At 34.3% G+C, this 19,941-nt stretch overlaps 1 protein-coding gene and 1 non-coding gene across 2 annotated transcripts in view; one reads left to right on the forward strand and one right to left on the reverse strand.

The window, feature by feature from the left end:
• LOC134532292 (uncharacterized) overlaps positions 1-6,362 on the reverse strand; it is a 45,715-nt gene extending 39,353 nt beyond the window's left edge. Inside the window, exons 1-2 of the mRNA XM_063368711.1 lie at positions 6,193-6,362; positions 3,651-3,743 (exon numbers count right to left, since the gene is read on the reverse strand). Coding sequence (XP_063224781.1) covers positions 3,651-3,743; positions 6,193-6,265 — 166 coding nt within the window. The 5' untranslated portion in view covers positions 6,266-6,362. The remainder of the gene's footprint in view (positions 1-3,650; positions 3,744-6,192) is intronic.
• An 11,566-nt stretch (positions 6,363-17,928) lies between these two features.
• On the forward strand, positions 17,929-18,001 carry Trnak-uuu (transfer RNA lysine (anticodon UUU)). The gene has a single exon. It is a non-coding gene; the product is annotated as a tRNA-Lys (tRNA).
• The last annotated feature ends 1,940 nt before the right edge of the window (positions 18,002-19,941 follow it).

Raw genomic sequence — 19,941 nt, forward strand, 5'->3', positions numbered from 1 at the left:
AGATAAATAATTTTTCATTTTCAATCAAACAATCCACATAAAAAATAAATTGGTTGTCTGTAAAGTCGGTTTACGGACGATAGTTTAACGTGACAACGTCATAACAAAACATTGATGAAATGATTGCATACTTTATGAATAAAATTGAATCATTTTTATTTTAATAATAAAGGAATAAATCCTTGAAATTATACTAGTAATCAGATTTCTAAAATATAAGAATAGTTAACCTTTATTGCCGAAATTGTTGTTGTATTAAGCAACGAAAACCACATTAACTTTTCACTTCACTTTATAAACAGTCGAGTGGAAGAGAGATAGATGCGGCGCAAGCGTACAATGAGCGTAACGGGACACAGCGTAACGGACCAATGAGCGTAACGGGATACAGCGTAACGGACCAATTAACGTAACGGGACACAGCATAACGGAACAATGTGCGTAACGGGACAATTTTTCGTGCTTGCAGCCGGCGTTCATCGATTTATTAAACTTTGTCACGTCAAAACTAATTATAATTATAAACTCAAGATTAAAATCAATGACTCTTTTCCACACGAATAAATAAATCGTAGTTTCTTTAAATAAAATAAAACAATCATGGCAACGTCAAACGTCAGCCGTTACGAAAACTAAGGAGTAGACCCACACAGCGTTACGAGAATTACGTAGCATCACCGCTGCGTCATTTCTACCTCTCCCCTGCCGTCCCACCCTCCGGCCATTACAACTAGCATGTAGCATGCTGCGCTACGTACATATCCCTCCCCTCCTTTCGCCGTCTTACCCTTCGACCGCTAGCGCATGCGTTGGAGTGGCGTCGCCGCTGACGCACTCTCCTCCTCTACCGGTTCCCCCACCACGTACCCTAAACTTTTCCCCTCATGCGATCGGAATTTCAGTAACACTCGAAAATTGTTGCCTCCTCATTAAAGAAGTTTCACTTAAAAATAATCTCATCCACACTCATGATTACAGAGACCTGTGAATATTCGTTGCCGTGATATGGTGTTTATGATTGGTCAACATCCTAGCTCTCTAAATACGGCGCTTGGTAGAAGTATCTTAATTAATAGGTCAGAAGTCACATAGAACGGAAATAAGTAACCAAAATGCGTGCCATCTGTGGTGGATGGCGTGAAAAATAAAGGTTAACAAAGCCAAAGGGAAACTTTATAGCACTAACTGTTTGATAAATTTTTATCAAAATGGTCAGCATTTTTATAAAATTCCTTGTCGCAAAACAGTTTTGGTCTGCTGATCAAATGATTCAATAATCGACGTAGCTGTTCCGGCAGCAAAATGTAGAGGTAAGTGCGGAAATTATTGGTGATTCGCGTCCATAATTGTAGTTTAAAACCCAATTTCCGTATATTTATCACGCTAGGTATTATTTTTAAGAATTCTACGTTAAATTTCGTGTCCCAGTTTCGTATTATAAGTGTATCTGCAACATACGAACACATGAATTTGTTCGTTACCGAGGTTACATTTTTACCCATTTCTGGTGAGTACTTTAAAGAAATACTCGCTCACAATTTAATTCTTTTCTCGTTTCTTCTCTTGCACGTTTGTCTGGTTCATTCGCAGCAATATTGACATTCAAAAAGCCTCTTTAAGTTTGAAAGAAGTAAACTTATGTCCAATATGAATCCAGCCAATCAAGAGACACACATATCGCTACAGTGTTTTGATTCCTAATTAGGACGGTGTCACGCAATTCGTTTCTGCCGCTGTAGCTAAAAGAAGCTGCACAAGAAGAAGAGTTTTAAAGAACCCACCAAAGTGAATGATTTGTTTTCTTATTCATGTTTCAAGTCGTAAGGAAATACACAGCCTAAAATTACAGCGGTCAACGAAAGGACACACACTAAGAGTAGTTGAAGAATATTTTTTAATGACGTGAAGATCTTCATCAAATAAACATGTTCTTTATTCAATTCCCGGTGGGATATAAACCAGGACTTTGTTTTTTTTCGCGAGCTATAAAACATGGCACGTGTTTGAAGTAGCTTGGCTTCTGCGTTGTGGCCGCGTCCTTGGCGAATGATTGAGGTGAATTATTCTCCAAGGACGCGGCTACAACTCAGAAGTCAAGCTACTTCAGACAATGGCCGAGAAAGCTTGCGAACATTATTAATGGCACGTGTTTCTTTGAGCTATGAGGTTTTCCCTGGATACTCTAGTTGGCCCAACCCATTTATTTCATAAAATCTTTGACCACATATCATGAACCCTCATCATCTCTAAACCGTCTTATCGTTTAAACTTATGTTCGCTAGTGCCACTGAGTCATTTACAGACTCATTCACAAGAAGGATACACTTTCACTGAAAAGACTTGATTAGTATGCAAGCACCTGGCCTGTGAAACTTTACTATAAATTAGCTGGTACGATAGAGAGTGTTGATTTTAAATTAATGTCATTAATGTTTTACTTTTTAAGAATTCATTTATTAATAACACCAACATATCTGAAACATAATAGTTTTAGGAATTTAAGAAAAAAATAACGTTTATGTATACCGGAACTTGTTTCAGAGTAGTTAATATTTTAAAGAGATAATACTTTTATTACTGACTAGCTGCCCGACCCGGCTTCGCACGGCTATACTAATGGGAAAAAAATTAAGCCACATCTTCCATTTACAGTAATGGTAAAAAAAAAGTTCAGTGAAAATTTATTACAATGCTGTATAATGTACCGGAGAGAAAATGAATAGCACCGATGGTTTCCCGACTCGTGCACGCAACGTACAACTGATGTACCCGTACTTCGCTACGGCAGTCTACAGGCAGATCACTCTTGCGCCGCTCATTATACATGTCCCTCCTTGTGGGTACGCCACTGCCGCGCGATGCCCGTTGCCATGGAGACGCAGAAGGCATGAACAATGCAAAATCCTGTTCTCATGCAGACAAAGTACCCACTGTTGCCTGGTTTTAACCACCCATGGGATCTAATTTTCGGGAAATGTCATCCTGCGTAACATAAGGAACATTACTGTGAAGTTTCAAGTCTGTAAAATATTTATACTTGAAAAAAAGGGCAATAAAAAACAAATTGAACACAGAGAGAGAAAAAAAACAATAGTTTAGGTTTGCGATTTAAAGCAATAAAAAGTATTTAAATACTAATTGAACTCTTATGAGGGTACTGATTGCTGCATTGTTAATATCACACGGGTGTTTTTTACTTGTATGGGAAAATTAAGAATGATAAGGCATCTAGTGCGTGGCAAAAATGTTAATCAGCAATAGGAAATAAACTTCTAGCGCCTGCGGCATTGTCAACACACACTTTGTACGTGTACTGCATGTTGTATCTAACCCCCTCCAACGCATTTGATTCTAAATTGGACTTTTAGTAAGGATCCCTAATGTTATTGATAATAAAATATAGCATTTAGCCTTCCTCGATAAATGTACCATCCAACACTGAAATAATTTTTCAAATCGGACTAGTGGTTCCTGAGATTAGCGCGTTCAAACAAACAAACAAACAAACAAACAAACAAACTCTTCAGCTTTATAATATTAGTATAGATACTATTTTATTGCTTTCACGAAATATGTGACGATATGGTATCGAAACATAATCTCTGGATATGATATTATTCATAGCTATCACTCTGGCTTGGAACACTCACCTTTGATGAGGGTGGGTATCGCTTCCCTTCCGTTCTTCAGAGCACATTCGTTTAGTTTCGGATCCGACCTGGAACATTTCTTCAGATACGATGCTGTAACATTACGACCAAGATACAATCAGCATAAAGACATTTGCTTTATTCGCAGGTGAAACACATTACCGTACTCGGTAAACTTCCAAAAAACAATTTCTAGCTTTGTTTATTACAACCACAGAAATATTTTCTGTAACAATGAACATACAAAAAATTAAAATTTACCTTCTTTTACTATCAAGGAATGAAACTAGCAAGAAATTAACTGAAGAAACAGTCACTTACTATGGCAGCGGCAATATTGTTTTCTAGTTTTATTTCGTGTTTCGGCACTCAGTTTATGGTGTGCACGTGACAGTTATTGTCTATCCAACAATTAGAACAGCTTTTTTCGAGTATTCTTAAATTGATAATTATAATATTTATTTATTTTTATTTTTTTGAACCAAATAAAACACTTGGATATACAATGCAAACAGTTTTTATCTACGTTTATTGCGCTATCTGTATCTGCTATTTAATACTTATCGCTGTAATAATAATAATATTGTTTTCTCTCTGAATCTTTACGTGTGATAAGTCATGCCAATATCATTTAGTCATGGTCACAAGAAGGAAAAATACAAAGCAAATCTTTATTTATTTAATCAGCGGTTACACTTAGCATAATACGTAATAATTTTCCTCGTAGGTCACATTTAAAAATTTGTCCAACTTACCTATTACAAAAGTCATATAATTTAATGTGTATATTAGCAGTGGCTTACAAACTAAAAACCAAAAATCTAGTTTATCCATGTACCAATGGTTTTAATTTAGATAACGATCCCACGGCAAGCAGGAAAAGACGTTGATCACTACACTGTAAAAACGATTGTACTTTTTTAAAGGAAAATCCTTGGAAACTCAGTTGCCAACAATATCACACGTAAAACTGCAAGGCAGAGCTTTGTAAAATTACAAATGATACAAAGCTCTGCCTTGCAATATAAAAAGTGATATCGTTGACAAGTGAGTTTCCAAAGGAATATTCTTGTAAACGAATAAAAAAAATTACAGTGTATGATGAAAGTCCAATGGCATGAAGTCAACAGACAAATAGCTATTACATTACCTAACTTAAAGGTTTCAAGTTTGCTTAGATTTTAATGTTTAAAATATTTCTTGGCCTTCCCAAATAAACAAACAGAGCTGCAAGTAATATTGACATGAATAATATATTTTAAGGTAACCTGTCAATATTTCGCAAAATAAATTTTTACTAGTTGGTTTTCGTTCGTAGAATTTTGTTCACTGGGCAAGGAAAATATTCTGATGAGCCATTTTGAACAATATTGCTAGTGCAAATTGCAATTAGATTCTTAAAAATTTTTTTAATTCAACATCAACACAACGTGTTACCGAATGATTAGAAATAATCTTACGTCCGTAGAATGATATTATTATCAAGAAGACTGTTTCGTTTTTATTTTGCCTGTTAAGTTGGCACACTCATAGTTAATACAATAAATAGGCCTATGTCTGAGCATACCTATCGAAATAGATTTATTGTGTTTGTATAAGTAAGAAATAAATATACGTTAGCTCCCGTAACACATAAATGTAATTAAGTCATTCATAATTGTTTCAATGTGGAGCCAGACAACCTTGAGTAGTTTAAGAAAGGATGCTTGAGTCTCGAATTCCACTTAAATATAGCGAAAGCAGTCCTCAGTTAAAATGATTACAAAAATATTATTAGGATATGTTCTGAATTTGCAGCCAGATTTGTATCGTATAATTCAGTGTGCTCTAAGATGTAAAAACCTGAGTACGATTTTGTTAAGAAATTTAAGACCTTAACTCGAATAACTTACTATTAAAACAAACATTACAGTAAATAATGAATCATTGTTACCAACATTACTTCTGGTTTAAAAATATTTTGCTAATTAGATTTCTCATATTGTATGAAAATAAATTTAAAACAACATGAACTAGATGATCAAATATACAGAAATTCCTAATGAAACATAATATTGTGAATAAAATGTGACAATTGCATAAATCACAAACCAATTTCTTTTATTTGATTCTCAGTAGGTTTTATTTTTTCATCGTAAAGTTTTGTGGTTCTACGTTCAGCGATAAAATAATATATTTTTAATGAAGGATTTTATATTTTTGTAGAAACTCTGTGAGATCTTAAATACGTCACAAAAAATAAATTCAAATAACTGCTTAGCTCTCCCCTCAAAAAAATATCTAAAAACGTTTATAAGCAAATGAATAAAAATTTAAAATATATTTATGTACAGCATAAGTGGGCTATGCAGGCTCTACTCTTAAACCAAATTTAGGTTTATTTAGTAGGCTAAATCTATGCAATGAGTTTTTCAGAGAAATTTTATCGCGGGTGACATGTAATTTGTGCACCTTCATGCAGATAAATGCAGGGAAAATGGAAAGAAAAGGGTGTAGGTAAGTCTACCCCCGCTTTTACTACGTCCCAGGTGTTAATACTTACGAAGTTTGAGCGAAGCAGCGCACGAGAACCCGCACAGCGCCGCCAACATCGCCACGTGAATCGCCCACTTCATCGCTGTAAAATGAATTTTTTTTTCTCGGGTCCCCTTTGGTGATACTGCACTGACCTTCCCGCTGTCACCTTCAAAGCTGCAATAATCACGGTCGAGTCTTTCGGGTGGGTTTATATACCGCCACGTGGCGATACGCCTCGGCGATAGCAAGGGAACCAGTCGAGAAGGAAAAGAAACAGGATATGCGGAATAAAAAATAAGAAATAAAATGAAGAGAAGAACGAGTTTCACGATCGCAGGTCCTCATGAACATACTCGCAGGAGCGGTTCTGGAATCGACGCCAGCAGGTAATAATGGCACTTGCTCCACACTCGCTCGGTCTACGCACGGCTGGAAGGGGAAGGGAAGCGGGGGGGGGGGGGGGGGTTGGGGTGAGGTCCCATGCCTGCCTTAACTCTCCCCAAGTTTAACGGGACAGCCTCTCACAGCCAAGGTCATCTGGCCGCGAGCCTCAGCCGCATTGCCTGTTTGCTACGCGGAGTTGCGTTAGATCGTTTTTTGACGTGACAAACGTCTAATAAGCTGCACGCACGAAAAAGTGTCCCGTTACGCACATTGTTCCGTTGCGCTGTGTCCCGTTACGCTGTCGGCGAGTGCAGTAATAATAGGTTGTTACAATTGACTAAAACATTATGGATTCATATATTTGATGATAGATATTTCATTACAGATAACTTGTTCATAATTTTATAATGATTCATATAATTGATGATAGACATTTGATTACAATTTATTTATATGAAAACTTGTTCATAATTATATTTAAACTTTATAGCTAAACGCCAGTTTTTAAAATTAATTACAAGTCATCTACACGTGAACTGTTTCGTCGACTGTTTATAAAGTGAAGTGAAAAGTTAATGTGGTTTTCATTGCTTATTACAACAAAAATTTCAATAATAAAGGTTAATTATTCTTGCATTTTAAAAATCTGATTATTAGTATAATTTCAAGTATTTATTCTTTTATTATTAAAATAAAAATGGTTTAATTTTGTTCTTAAAAGTATGCAATCATTTCATCAATGTTTTGTTATGACGTTGTCACGTTAAACTATCGTCCGTAAACCGACTTTACAGGCAACCAATTTTTTTTTCGGCAAGCCACAAACTTCCCCGCCAACAAGATTAAGTTATATCTACGGAAAACCTTTTTGTGTCGAGAAATTTCTCCTACTGGGCGATGATAAATTTCTCACTCTAATGTCGAGTCATGGACGTCCAGCGGCACAGCAACATCATCTTCTCAACTGGTCTACTATAGCCAAATTGTGTGAAAAAATTTATCACCAAAAGTGTCGAAAAGGAATTTTAAATAATTTATTAATTTTCCTGAAAAATTAAGGTGTCCATAGTTAAATGTGCTAACACTATGTCTACAGACTGCTAGAAAACAAAAAAATTCTAAATGGAAACCCTGTTTGCAGAAATCGTGACAAATTATTCACAATTATTATAATGGTTTTGAATATATTTTATCAAGATTTATTTGATAAAATATGATAATTTTAACTTTTTTACCTGGTTCAAGCAAATTTTGCATGGTGCGTCCGTAATTTGAATTTCAGGTTTGTTCTTAAAAAAATTCTTACAAAAAAAACATAAAATCAGGGTCCATTTTCAAGCAGGAAATGCGTCCCATAAAAAAAACCATTGATTGCTCTCATGTAGCATTTCGTTACTAAATCACGTCGTTAAATTAATTTTAATGTTGTTAATTTTTTTGTATTAATATTTGTGCCAAAAACTAGGTGTTTTTTTAATAAGATCATTTTTTTCGTCACGTAATATAAAACAGAAAATCTTCAGCTGCAGGTTTATCAAAACAAAATTATTTGAAAACTTATATACGATTTATAATATTAAGTGCTTCCGAGGGGTGGTGTACGTCTCTTGAAGTTGGAACCGAAGATAATTCTATCAAAATATCAGAGAAAATATTTTAGTTCAAATTAATACTAAGAGTCTAAATTCCGTTTAATTGAATTAATTACGGCAACTGATAATTTTTTGCCGAAATAAATTATTAGTTGAAATAATTGTCTATTGAACATGGGATTATTTTGTAACAATTTTTTTACAGCCACAATATTTCCGGTGGTTGCAGAACATCATACAATTAAACATATTTCAGGCTTTTAGTATTCCATCTTAAACACTTGACCTACTATTAACAATAAATAATTTTTTAGCTTCAACTTCAAATACGTTTACCAGTCTTGGTAAGGAATTAAGACCATAAGGAGTATATATGTTTTCAAATTATTTTGTTTCGATTGACCTTTAACCAAAGTTTATTTCGGTATAATTAAGATTAATTATTTATGGTATTTAAATTAAGAAAACAGATGTGGACACTTGCATGCCTTTTTAACTAAGTCTTCTAGGAACGATTTTGGTTTTGAAGTACTAGGAACTCCTAAATTGTGCTCATAATTATTATAAACGTGGCCACTGGCCTTCAGCATTCCCGGATTTTATTCAATTACATAAGATCCTTTAGCGCTTACAGCTATCGAGATTGTACCGTCAGTCACATGATGTCTTTGAGTGAGCGAACCGCAACTTACCTAACACTTCAAAGCTTTCTGCCAGTGTTTGTTCACCAATAAGTGGGTATATATTATCATCAAATTTATTTGTGAAAACGCTTTTCAAAAATGTGTGCTTGATATTTCTCACCATAAAAAAAATATTTTAACTCAAAACGCAGATAATAATTTTGTTTTTGCATTCATGTGCCAAAATTGTTTGCCTAAATGAAAATTTCGACGACGAAAAATCTTGTTCCGTCTGCTGTCAGTATGAGACCAAATCTATATAGTGAAAGAATGGAAGTATGAATGGTGTCTACGTTTCATGGACATCTAGGCTACATCATTAAAGATAATAATAGGTGATGATTTGAAAATTGAGCTTGATTATTGTAAGGAGGGGGGAGGACTAGGAAAAATATACTTTGTTTATTTATATTAATGACAGAAATTCTAGCGGTGGGTGTGGAAACTAAGTGTGATTTGCGTATATATTAATTTGCTTGGCATTATTTTAAAGAATCCTCGTTAAATTTTGTGTCCAAGATTTACATTATCAATGTTTTTGCAACATGATAACACATCAATTTGTTCGTTACCGAGGTTACATTTGATACGTCTCTGGCGAGTACCGAAACAATCGCTCATATAGTTTTGCATGTAAAATGGTACTATGCGAAAACTATGATCTAAAACTGCTGCCTTTGTCTTCGTCGCTTTGCAGTGCCTACCACGTGGGTTCCTCAACAGGATTGCATTTGTGACAGGTGCAAACGTGACTAGGTACGTATTAGCCAAGCTGGTAAAGAACGTTAATTTCGAATAGCTTGAAGGACAGTTCTTGTGCCAAATGAGCGTCTGGCTTAAGGCGTTTCTGCAGGTGCCACTTATCAAGATTCAACACAGTTCAGTAATTGCGACATTTATTCAAGGCGAAATGGAATGTGTTCCGGGTGGTCAAACACAGTAATCGAATTCGTTATGCCAGAAAAGAAATAATTCTTTTCACTAGAGGATACTGGCCTTTTTTTTTAACAGGTTTTTGGAACTAAGAATGAAAATATGTTGAAATAGTAATAACATTAATTCATAGAGTGATTTATTATTCTCTTAAAAACGTGGATAAATGTGTTCAAATTTAATAAACAAAAGATATAAATACATATCTATATGCACATAAATTTTAATTTTTTTACGTAAACTATTTGTTTTGCATGCCAAAAACAAAACAAATCTTAAGGAAAGACTGATTGTTTGAAAAAATAGTTTGTGCAATACTTATTGAAAAACACAATATTAAAAAAAAACAGAAGATTTGTATATTTAACCTGACAATTAATTTATTGTAAATTATTTTTAAACATCGTTCAAATCAACAATCACGACCGAAACTTTTTAAACATTCAATTCATCCGCTTCAATCATAACTACTAATCTGTTAGCTCAGAATCTGGAACTGTTAATTTCAGCAAAATAACCTTCACATTGCTATGCCAACCTGGGTACATATATAGGCCTAAGTTCTGCAGAGCTTCAGAATAAAATATTCACTCGTTTTTAAAAACTGCTCAATATATCGGAGTTGTGTCTGTTTACGAAAAGGCATTTAAGAAAACACTTTTTTTGTGAGTAAAGTTGTTTAGTTTCAGGGCTTAGAGTTTTTAAACTGCGTGAGGTAAAATGAATATTTCGCCTGTTTACAGTGTAATATTCAAGAGCATGAAACTGCCAGTGCAGATTCTGGAAATCACTCAATAGACTTGCAGTTCACCTTTATATTAAAACATCACTCGAGAGACGTCATCAGCAGGCTCCGAATCGAACTATCGAACTGATAGCGACTCAAAGCTCAATGCTCTTTTTTTTTTCACACGCCACGTTCGTGTACTTCATGTACTTCAATATGCAAGCTTTGCAAACATATTTCGTTAGGATAAAAATTTTAGGTTCCCAAACGTATAATAATGCTAAGTGTGATGTATATATACGGAAAAATGTAGGCCATTTATTATTACACATTCGGTGTGACTGTAACTTCACTGTGGTAGCAAAACATAGGACCAAATTTCTGTATTTCTTTAATTGACTTTTATTTTGGTTTGCTTAGTGTTTTATGTTTTCTTTTTTTATCTTGTTGTTATATGTAAAATTTTGAATAATTAATTAGCATACCACAAAAAATATTCATCCTATGAATGATTTTTGAAGACCTGGCATTGTCCAATGTATACACACTTAATTTGAATAGTTGGTGTTACTAAAAATAACAATATTTCTTTTAACACTTTCATCGAAAACTGCTCTTTCTGAATTGTTATTTATGTGACTAAATTTTACTGATTTAACACTGGTTTCCTAAGGTTTTGCAATATATTTCACTACTTCAAGTGGTTTCTCTGTGAAGTCGACTAGTTCATCAGTCATTAACAGAGTGCATATCAGGATTTTCAGTTACAGTCATTTCCCTGTGTCAAGTTTATTATCCAGACGTAGAGTTTTATGGCGGAAAACCTTCCAAACACTGAAGATCCTGATTTTGTGGTATCTGGTCTTAGCCTATGAGGATGGAGGTGGCACTTATGTTCAAACGCACAATAATGACTTACGTTCTACAAACTTTCTCTAAGCTTTGGGTAGGCCAAGTAAGTATGAAATTTGAAATTTGAAATGCCCCTATCTACCTACACTCTTCTTACAATGAAAACACGTGCTTTAAAGAAACGGGTTCAAAACACATCTTGTTGAAATAAGGTTAAAGGTTTTTCGTTAGCCAGTTCTCAGAGGCCAAAATGAGCTTAGTGAATATCTGCAGGTCAACTTGATAGAACTTCTTCGCTCGGATTTGTTTACGCCTGACACGCAGAATGATCTAATTGAACAGACTTGCCGTAAAATAAGGCAGAAATACTGCGATGAAAATCTGACAGTACATGTAAAGAATAGAGGCTTATTGCAAACCAATATATATATATGTATGTATATATAAGTATATATTTGAAACTAGATAATTTATTACTGCTAATGCTGCTTTATTATTCAGAAAAAATAATTATCCACTCGATTCTAAACACAACACGGTAGTGGAAAGGGCGTTGATTTTCTGAAAATAGTGGTTTCAAAACTATCATAAACGAAAAAATTTATATTGAAGGTATATTTTTTTAATCACCGGTAAAGATAATAATTTAAAGCGATTTCAGTAAATTTCCTTTAGTTTGTACAAAGTTTCCAAAGTTCCAGTTGGATTTTAAAATACATTTTTCTGATAATTCATACATACAAACGACTTTACAGTGTTTTCCATGTCGTTGACATAACCTAATAAATCCTTCACTTAATTTATGATCACCTAGAAGTACAATCATATAGCTTCCTAAAAAAAACTAGATAAACGATATGCACAAACGACGCAAATGTAAAATAACTTAAAACACACAAAACCTCACATTTTATGGTGTCCACTACGGTTGATTCGCATGGCAAGATGTCATTAAGGTTTGTCGGGAAAAAAAATTATTTGCACCTTGAATACTTTGAAATATTTAAAAGCTCGTACAAATTCGTATGAAAAATGACATTACAAAACCACTATAGGATGCATCATTACATACCACGACTACTATTATGAGCATTAAAGACCTAATTATTTTCTTTGACGTTTTCAGTTACAACGAACCAAGCCCCAATGGTTAAACTTTAATTGTATCCTTTTTGTTAACACAAACCAACGAACGAAAAAGTAATAACCAATGAGATGATAAATTTATACGTATATTGAAAATGCTTAAAATTTTGCACACCATGTAATAATAACATAAAAACAACTATAACATAACTGCTTATAAACACACATCAACGATGAACAGATCTAATATGATTCATTTAAATGCTATCTTAATTAATTAGAAACCAATCGGTTTCACTTAATTGATTTTATTTTGTTCACGTAATGCCAAAAAATTACGAAAAATATATCGTGGTGCTTAATATAGCGAATTCAAACAAACAATTGTTTTCAGTTAAAAATCCACCTGTAAGTTCAATGCTGCTTCGGAAAATAACGAGGTACTGACTTAAGATTTAAATAAAATTCATTTATTTTAAACAAATAATTTAATTTTTATAAGACGTAATATCGAAATTTAACAAACTGACCTGATATCAAATTTTGCAAACGAAAATTCGAACGTCACTCAGTTTTACAGAGCGCGGCAGAAGCGAGTGAGAGCCTGCTTTGTTTCCATTCCAGGCACTTCTTGATCCGGAAAATCCGATTTCATTAATGGAAGCAAAAACTGGGTCTTCATGAGAGTTTTTCAAAATATATTAGTGGCATAACACGTCGCCAACCAATCTTTATAATCAGTTTTTTTTGTAGATCACGCGGAAAAAGTAAAAAAAAAAAAAAAAAAAACACGATGTGTACGCAATGACGAATTAAGTTTTATAAAGTAGCTTGGCTTCTGAGTTGTAGCCGTGTCCTTGGCGAATAATTCACTGACGTTTCGGTAGACATTGCAGTCGCCATCATCAGGTAGCAGTCAGTAGGTAACTGCTCCCTGATGATGGCGACTGCAAGGTCGTCTGAAACATCGGTGAATTATTCGCCAAGAACACGGCTACAACCCAGAAGCCAAGCTACTTCAGACAATGGCCGTGAAAGCCTGTGAACATTATGAAGTAGTCTTGCAAAGTTCTTACAAATACTTATGTCGATTGCAGGCTCTGTGAAACTGCTTGGTGAGCGCATTACGATGAGAATCTCTATGCATGGAGAAAAACTGGCAAGTTTTTGAGCTATGGGAAAAACTATATTACATACTTGGTTTTTGCCTTGCAGGAAATCTTATTTGAATGATAGAGCAGTTTCTTAACCAGCCAGACTGAAGGTTAAATAAATACGAGGGAAACAAAACCACCACAAGTTTGTAGCTTTTAATGACAGCAGATACCCGCCTTCCTTGAAGACTGGTTTTCATGTTATGAAATTTATAATGGTTTACTTCATCAATATCAGATGACAAAATTACCATATTATGATAAAGAACTATTTAAAATACCAACAATCAAGATAAAAAAGGAATACTAACTGAAACACTTAATGGAATTTCTCGCCAAAAACTGAAATTTTTTATTTATTGTTCTTTATCGACTCTTTTTATTTTCACTCATAAATTATCTATGTTTGTTGATACACAGTTTCCCTGGCATACGTATCAATCTTTTCGTCTATTTACAGTTAACTACCCCCCCCTTGAAATTAACAAGAATTTCAAGGAGGCTTAAAGTCAAAAATGAAAATTAAGTTAATTTTATGCTTCTTACTGCTAAATGAGCGGAACTGAATTTTAGTCCGTGCATTCGTTATTAAATTGTGGAGAAAACGTGAGTACCTTCTGCTAGAAAAAACACGGGAGCGCTAAACACACGGGAACGCTTAAACATCAACCACACACCTAGCCAGAAATCGAACCGAAATCACCAAAGTACTAGAAACTAGTGATCTGACCACCCACAGTATAATGATTTTTATTTTTTAGTTATTTTGACAAGGAAATTATTTGGGAATAAGTTCTGCAAGAATTATTTTCTTGCATTTCTACAGAGAGATATTCGTATTATTTACAGTAAGTACATAAACGTGGAGTGTAAAAACCGAATGATTCAGCTGAAAAAAAAGTATATATTGTCTCCCCAATTGCGAATACTTTAGAATTACGGCTTACATTTATGTTTGTATTGTATTGAAAACAGGTTTTGTTTTAATGAAGAAAATAAATTATCTATTCACTCATCAGACTGCAATAAGGTATGCCCACGCCAGCGGTTTCTTCCTTGTCATTGGCAGCCATCTGCAGAAGAAACCATTGCCTTTCTTTGCCAGGCCATTGTTCGCTTCCACACTGAATGGTTATGATTCGTGTATCGATAGTAGACATTTGCCTTTATGAAACTCAACCAATCACGGAACACTGATGACGCTACAGCACATTAAGCGGCGTCCATGAATTATGTGAGGCGTTTGGTGGGGGAGGTTTCTCGGCCAGTATCACGTAATTTTCCCCCCGCAAGAAACAGTGTAAAATTGCGAGAAAACTGGGTAAAATTAAGTAAAACGTGTTTCTCCGCTAAAATAAGGTTAAATCATACACAATAATATTTATCGCGGGTATGTGAACGCCATAAAGTCATTTTTGATACCACACATGAGTCCCCTTGGACTGAATTATAATGAATATTCTTTTACGAATTTTAGTAGTTCCTGGTTAAGTATTTCATTGTTTGATTTTCTCACTGTTATTCTAGACGTACTGTCTTAAATACTATTCTGAACTAGTCTTAAATAAAAATAATTAAGTAAATTATGTTTTTTTTTTAAATAAATACAACGCAATAAAGCACAGATTAACGTATTTACAATAAAAATTCGCATTTTTAAAAATATCAAGTTTGTTTAAGGGTTGAAACCAAATCTCACATCTCACCAAGTTGGTAGGGGGTGTGGGAAATCGAAAAATTGCCAAAATCACCTCACGTAATTAATGGACGCCCCCCTTAACACACAGTTGGCCTCGAATACTTTTTGCAAAATAAGCATTCCCCATACGTTCTAGGAATGTGTTTACTAAGCTAATCGTCAGCAAATAATTTTGTGTTTTCTTGTAATTGTTTGATCAATAAATAGCTGAAATCCATGCCCTCAAATTAAATAATTTTAAAATATTAAATTTATGGTCACCTAAAACTTTTACAATTCAAATAAATACAAGTAAATTATATATATATATATATATATATATATATATATATATATATATATATATATAACAACACCTCCATTCCTTTTACTTTACCAACTATAGGTTAGTACCACGGCCGAGACCTCATAAATAAATTTCAATATGTACTGCATATCAGCCCTTATATTTTTTATAATCAAAAACCTAGTAGTAATAACTGTCAACACTGGAAAGTTAGGGGCGACATTCCGTCAAACACACTAGTGACTGACATCGAACACATCTATGCTAACAACCCAGGTGAGAGTGGAAAAAATAACCCAGATACAAGAGCGAAGTTATAAAAAAAATTCGAGAATAATTGTTAAATTGCATTTTTAATTATCTGTTGTCATATGTGATTCATTATTTTTAATCAATTAAGAACGTTTTCACTCGTAAACTTGTTTAAAAATTATAATTTTTTAATGAGATAAAAATATATTCGTTGTCATATGTATCAAATTTATATATTGTTCATACTGTCTGCCATATATCGGACTGACGTAAAACAGCGTCAGGTATCCACACACTGACTCCTTTGGAGCTATCCGGTGTTGAGCCCTCATCGCACGATGGAAGTTTCCTTGGAAGGTTTTCCATGGCAGCAGGTATGGATGGTTTCTGTGGAAGAATTAGCAGAGAGCTAGCTGTTTTCACAGAAGGTTATTTTTTTTAATTGGTCGTGTTCGCACTTGATGTGGAAGGTTTCGTAAAAGTTTGAAAATTCTATCCGATCAGAATGAAGTGGTGGAGTGACATTAGTGTTGAAAAACGGTAATTTATTTTCTTTATAAATGATTTGAAACGCGGTGAACACGTGGTGTGTTGAAGCAGTTAACAGTATTGAGCGACAATTATGAGAAGCGTCCACGTTTACACAACACAAAATGCATTAAGTTTCATTACATAACCAATTCGCACAAGCCAAGCCTACGTCAGTCACAGTTATATGTGCCTTATTCCACCAGGACATTCAGAAAAGTGTGATTGCTTGCACACTGAAGGGTTATGATTCGTGTACCGATAGTAGATATTTGCCTGTACGAAACTCAACCAATCACGAAACACTGATGATGCTTCATTGCAAAAAATTGACCTCAAATCCTTATATTACAAAAAAATGGATGTTCCATAAGTTTTAGGCATGTGTTTACTAAGCTCCTCGTCAGCAATTAATTTTTGTGTTTGGAAACATCCATGCCTGCAGACACATCCATACCTGCAGACACATCCAAACCTGCAGACACATCCAAACCTGCAGAGATATCCATACCTGCAGATATATCCATACTTGCAGAGACATCCATACCTGCAGATACATCCATACTTGCAGAGACATCCATACCTGCAGAGACATCCATACTTGCAGAGACATCCATACGTGCAGACACATCCAAACCTGCAGAGACATCCATACCTGCAGATACATCCATACTTGCAGAGACATACATACCTGCAGAGACATCCATACTTGCAGAGACATCCATACCTGCAGACACATCCATACTTGCAGAGACATCCATACCTGCAGATACATCCATATTTGCAGAGACATCCATACCTGCAGAGACATCCATACTTGCAGAGACATCCATACCTGCAGACACATCCAAACCTGCAGAGACATCCATACCTGCAGACACATCCAAACCTGCAGATACATCCATACCTGCAGAGACATCCATGCCTGCTGCCATGGAGGCTTGGCTGGCAGTTTTGGTGGAAGCTTCTAGCGGTGCCTGTATGAAACCTTCCATCGTGCTTTAGTCTCTATCGTATTTGATTCAGTCGCCTGTAACTCCCAATGGCCTTCCTGGTTCGAAGCCCCCGTCTAGCACCCATCGGGATACACTATGTATGACATTCTCGGGACTGCTTTCAGTAAGGAACAATTATGAGTTAATAAGATTGAATATCCAAAATAACCTATTAAAAAAAAAAAATAACAAGTATCATCACATCTTTTTTTTTGAACATTTACTAACGAAATGCGTAAAAAAAATTATATTTGTTATATTTTTTTCATTAAAAATATTTATCATTCAACTATGCTGTATAATGCGTTGTTCGTCTGGCAAACGTGTGCAAGATTTCAGTGTAAAATTAAATCATTTATATACTTGGTATGTCCATCGCAAGTACAGGAAATTATGTGTTACGTTATATGGCAAAAGATGATTTGAAATTATGCTACCATAAAGTCCTGCATCTCTGGAAAAAGAACATATTTTCCAACGGACATTTCTGAGTTCATCTTAATAGTGTTGGATCTATCAACGGAGTGGAAATACGTCACGCGTTTCTGTTTAGAGCTGTAAATTCTAAAATAATCAGGGTGTACCAACGAGCCCGGATAGCTCAGTCGGTAGAGCATTAGGCTTTTAACCTAAGGGTCCAGGGTTCAAGTCCCTGTTCGGGCGAAAGGCTGATTTTTTTATGAATTTTAATGTATCCAATAAGCAGATGATACTATATAAAAATCTTAAAAGTTTACTAGCCTTCTGCCATACTTGATGAATTACAAAAAATATAATACTAAAACCTAATTACCATATTTCTAACTTTTATCACCTATAGAAGATTCCAGTTCAAAAATCTTTTCTAAGTGATCATCTTTGTTGTACAAGGAACTCCTATGCAGAATTTAATGCTTCTTGACCTATAGGTTTAAGCTGTGTGTTGTTTGTCAGTCCGTTTTAGAATTTTATTAATATATTATCTTGATTTAGTTTTCACAGTAAACATTGGGATGATTTTAAGAGGAGAAAATGAACCGCCCGTGTTAATAAATTTACTCCTAAATGTATAAGTAATTATAACAAGTATTCTGCAACAATTTGTATGTAGAAAAATTAAATCAAGCGTATTTCATGTGTTTCCACGTAATTAATCTGTTATCTGTGTGCTTGTTACGTTGCGTGGAAAACGCAATAAAACTGGTTACAAAACAAAAAAAAAAACAAAAAAACTCTAGACAGGTTTCTCGATGCTGTCTTTCGTAATGTTCAGAGTTAACACCATATTAAACTCAGTGTATACCATAAACTGGCATCACATGAAGTCCAGGCAGCTTCACGAACATAAAAGCACTTGTATGAAATGACAACTGCGAGTTCTGGAATTAAATCGTGACATGCACAAATGGGTAAAATTAACTGTTGTGATAAAGGAGAAAAAAAATATAAATTTATTAAATAATAATTGGTATTTAGGCACTAACTGATTTAAGAAATGTATTTTTCTATAGTCGATGCTGTGTAGTAAAATTAAATTTGAGCGTGAACACTGTTTTTTATCTCTTCTTTAGACTGTGCTATTGTATCGAAATGTTAATTACTAAATGTTTTGTAAAACAAACATTGTTATTTCACAGATAATTTAAAATTTCAAAAACTAATGTAAAGCAATACTGTTAGAAAGATCAAATGTTAATGAAAGGTAAAAATGTAAATTACTTTACACCAATATGTAATCAGTACAAATGAAAATATTGCAAACAAATTATGCACAATAACATGAATTACTTTATCGTTGGATTAGTAACAGAAAAAAACATTAATACATAGGAGGTTTACCTTTATATGTCTTACCTAAATTCAAAAAGTGTTCACGTTGTAACGATAAGTGATGTCACGAAGCAGTTATTTGAAATATAATATAAACACAATCATAAAAGTTTGTTTGCCAGATTATTTTTCTGCTAGGAATATAAATTTTGTAATGAAAAGAATTGAATTTAAATATAAGTAAATTTCTTCTTACTAATAAGTTCAATAACTAGATAATAGATGACGTAACGATACCTACACTTAAATAAAAAAAATTATTCCTTTGTTAAACCAACAAAATTAGTTAAATCAATTGTGTTCAGAAACAGATGGTAGACTTGCAAAGTAAAAAGACACACTTGTCACATGTGGTGATCTTGAAAAAGAAGATGCAATTTGGGAACATGAATGTGACTGTCAGTGTGTTAAACTTTTGGTGTGCTGTATCCATTGATCGTGTAAAAATACCAATAGTTGGGCCTTTGTTGGCTCCGAGGAAAGCAGTACAGGCTATCATTAACCTGGCAATACTTGCAGTTTATGAAACACCGCAGCCAAAAAAAAAAAAAATGCATTCGAACAAGCCGATTCTCATATGTGCAAAATATACTAATTTAAACTTTCTATGATTGTTATTTTGAACAAGACGAAACCATTCCGTGAAATCCTCAATTACTTGATGTCACAAACTTCAAAGGGATGCCTAAAGGACCATGTGTGCATAAAAAAAATGCGGTCGGATAGTTTCGGGACACGTGCCCGTTGGTTTTAAGTAAAACGTCTATGTCAGCCAGTCGCTCTTAGTGTAATGG

The sequence above is a fragment of the Bacillus rossius genome, chromosome 5, assembly GCF_032445375.1.
Source record: "Bacillus rossius redtenbacheri isolate Brsri chromosome 5, Brsri_v3, whole genome shotgun sequence".
NCBI lineage: Eukaryota > Metazoa > Arthropoda > Insecta > Phasmatodea > Bacillidae > Bacillus > Bacillus rossius.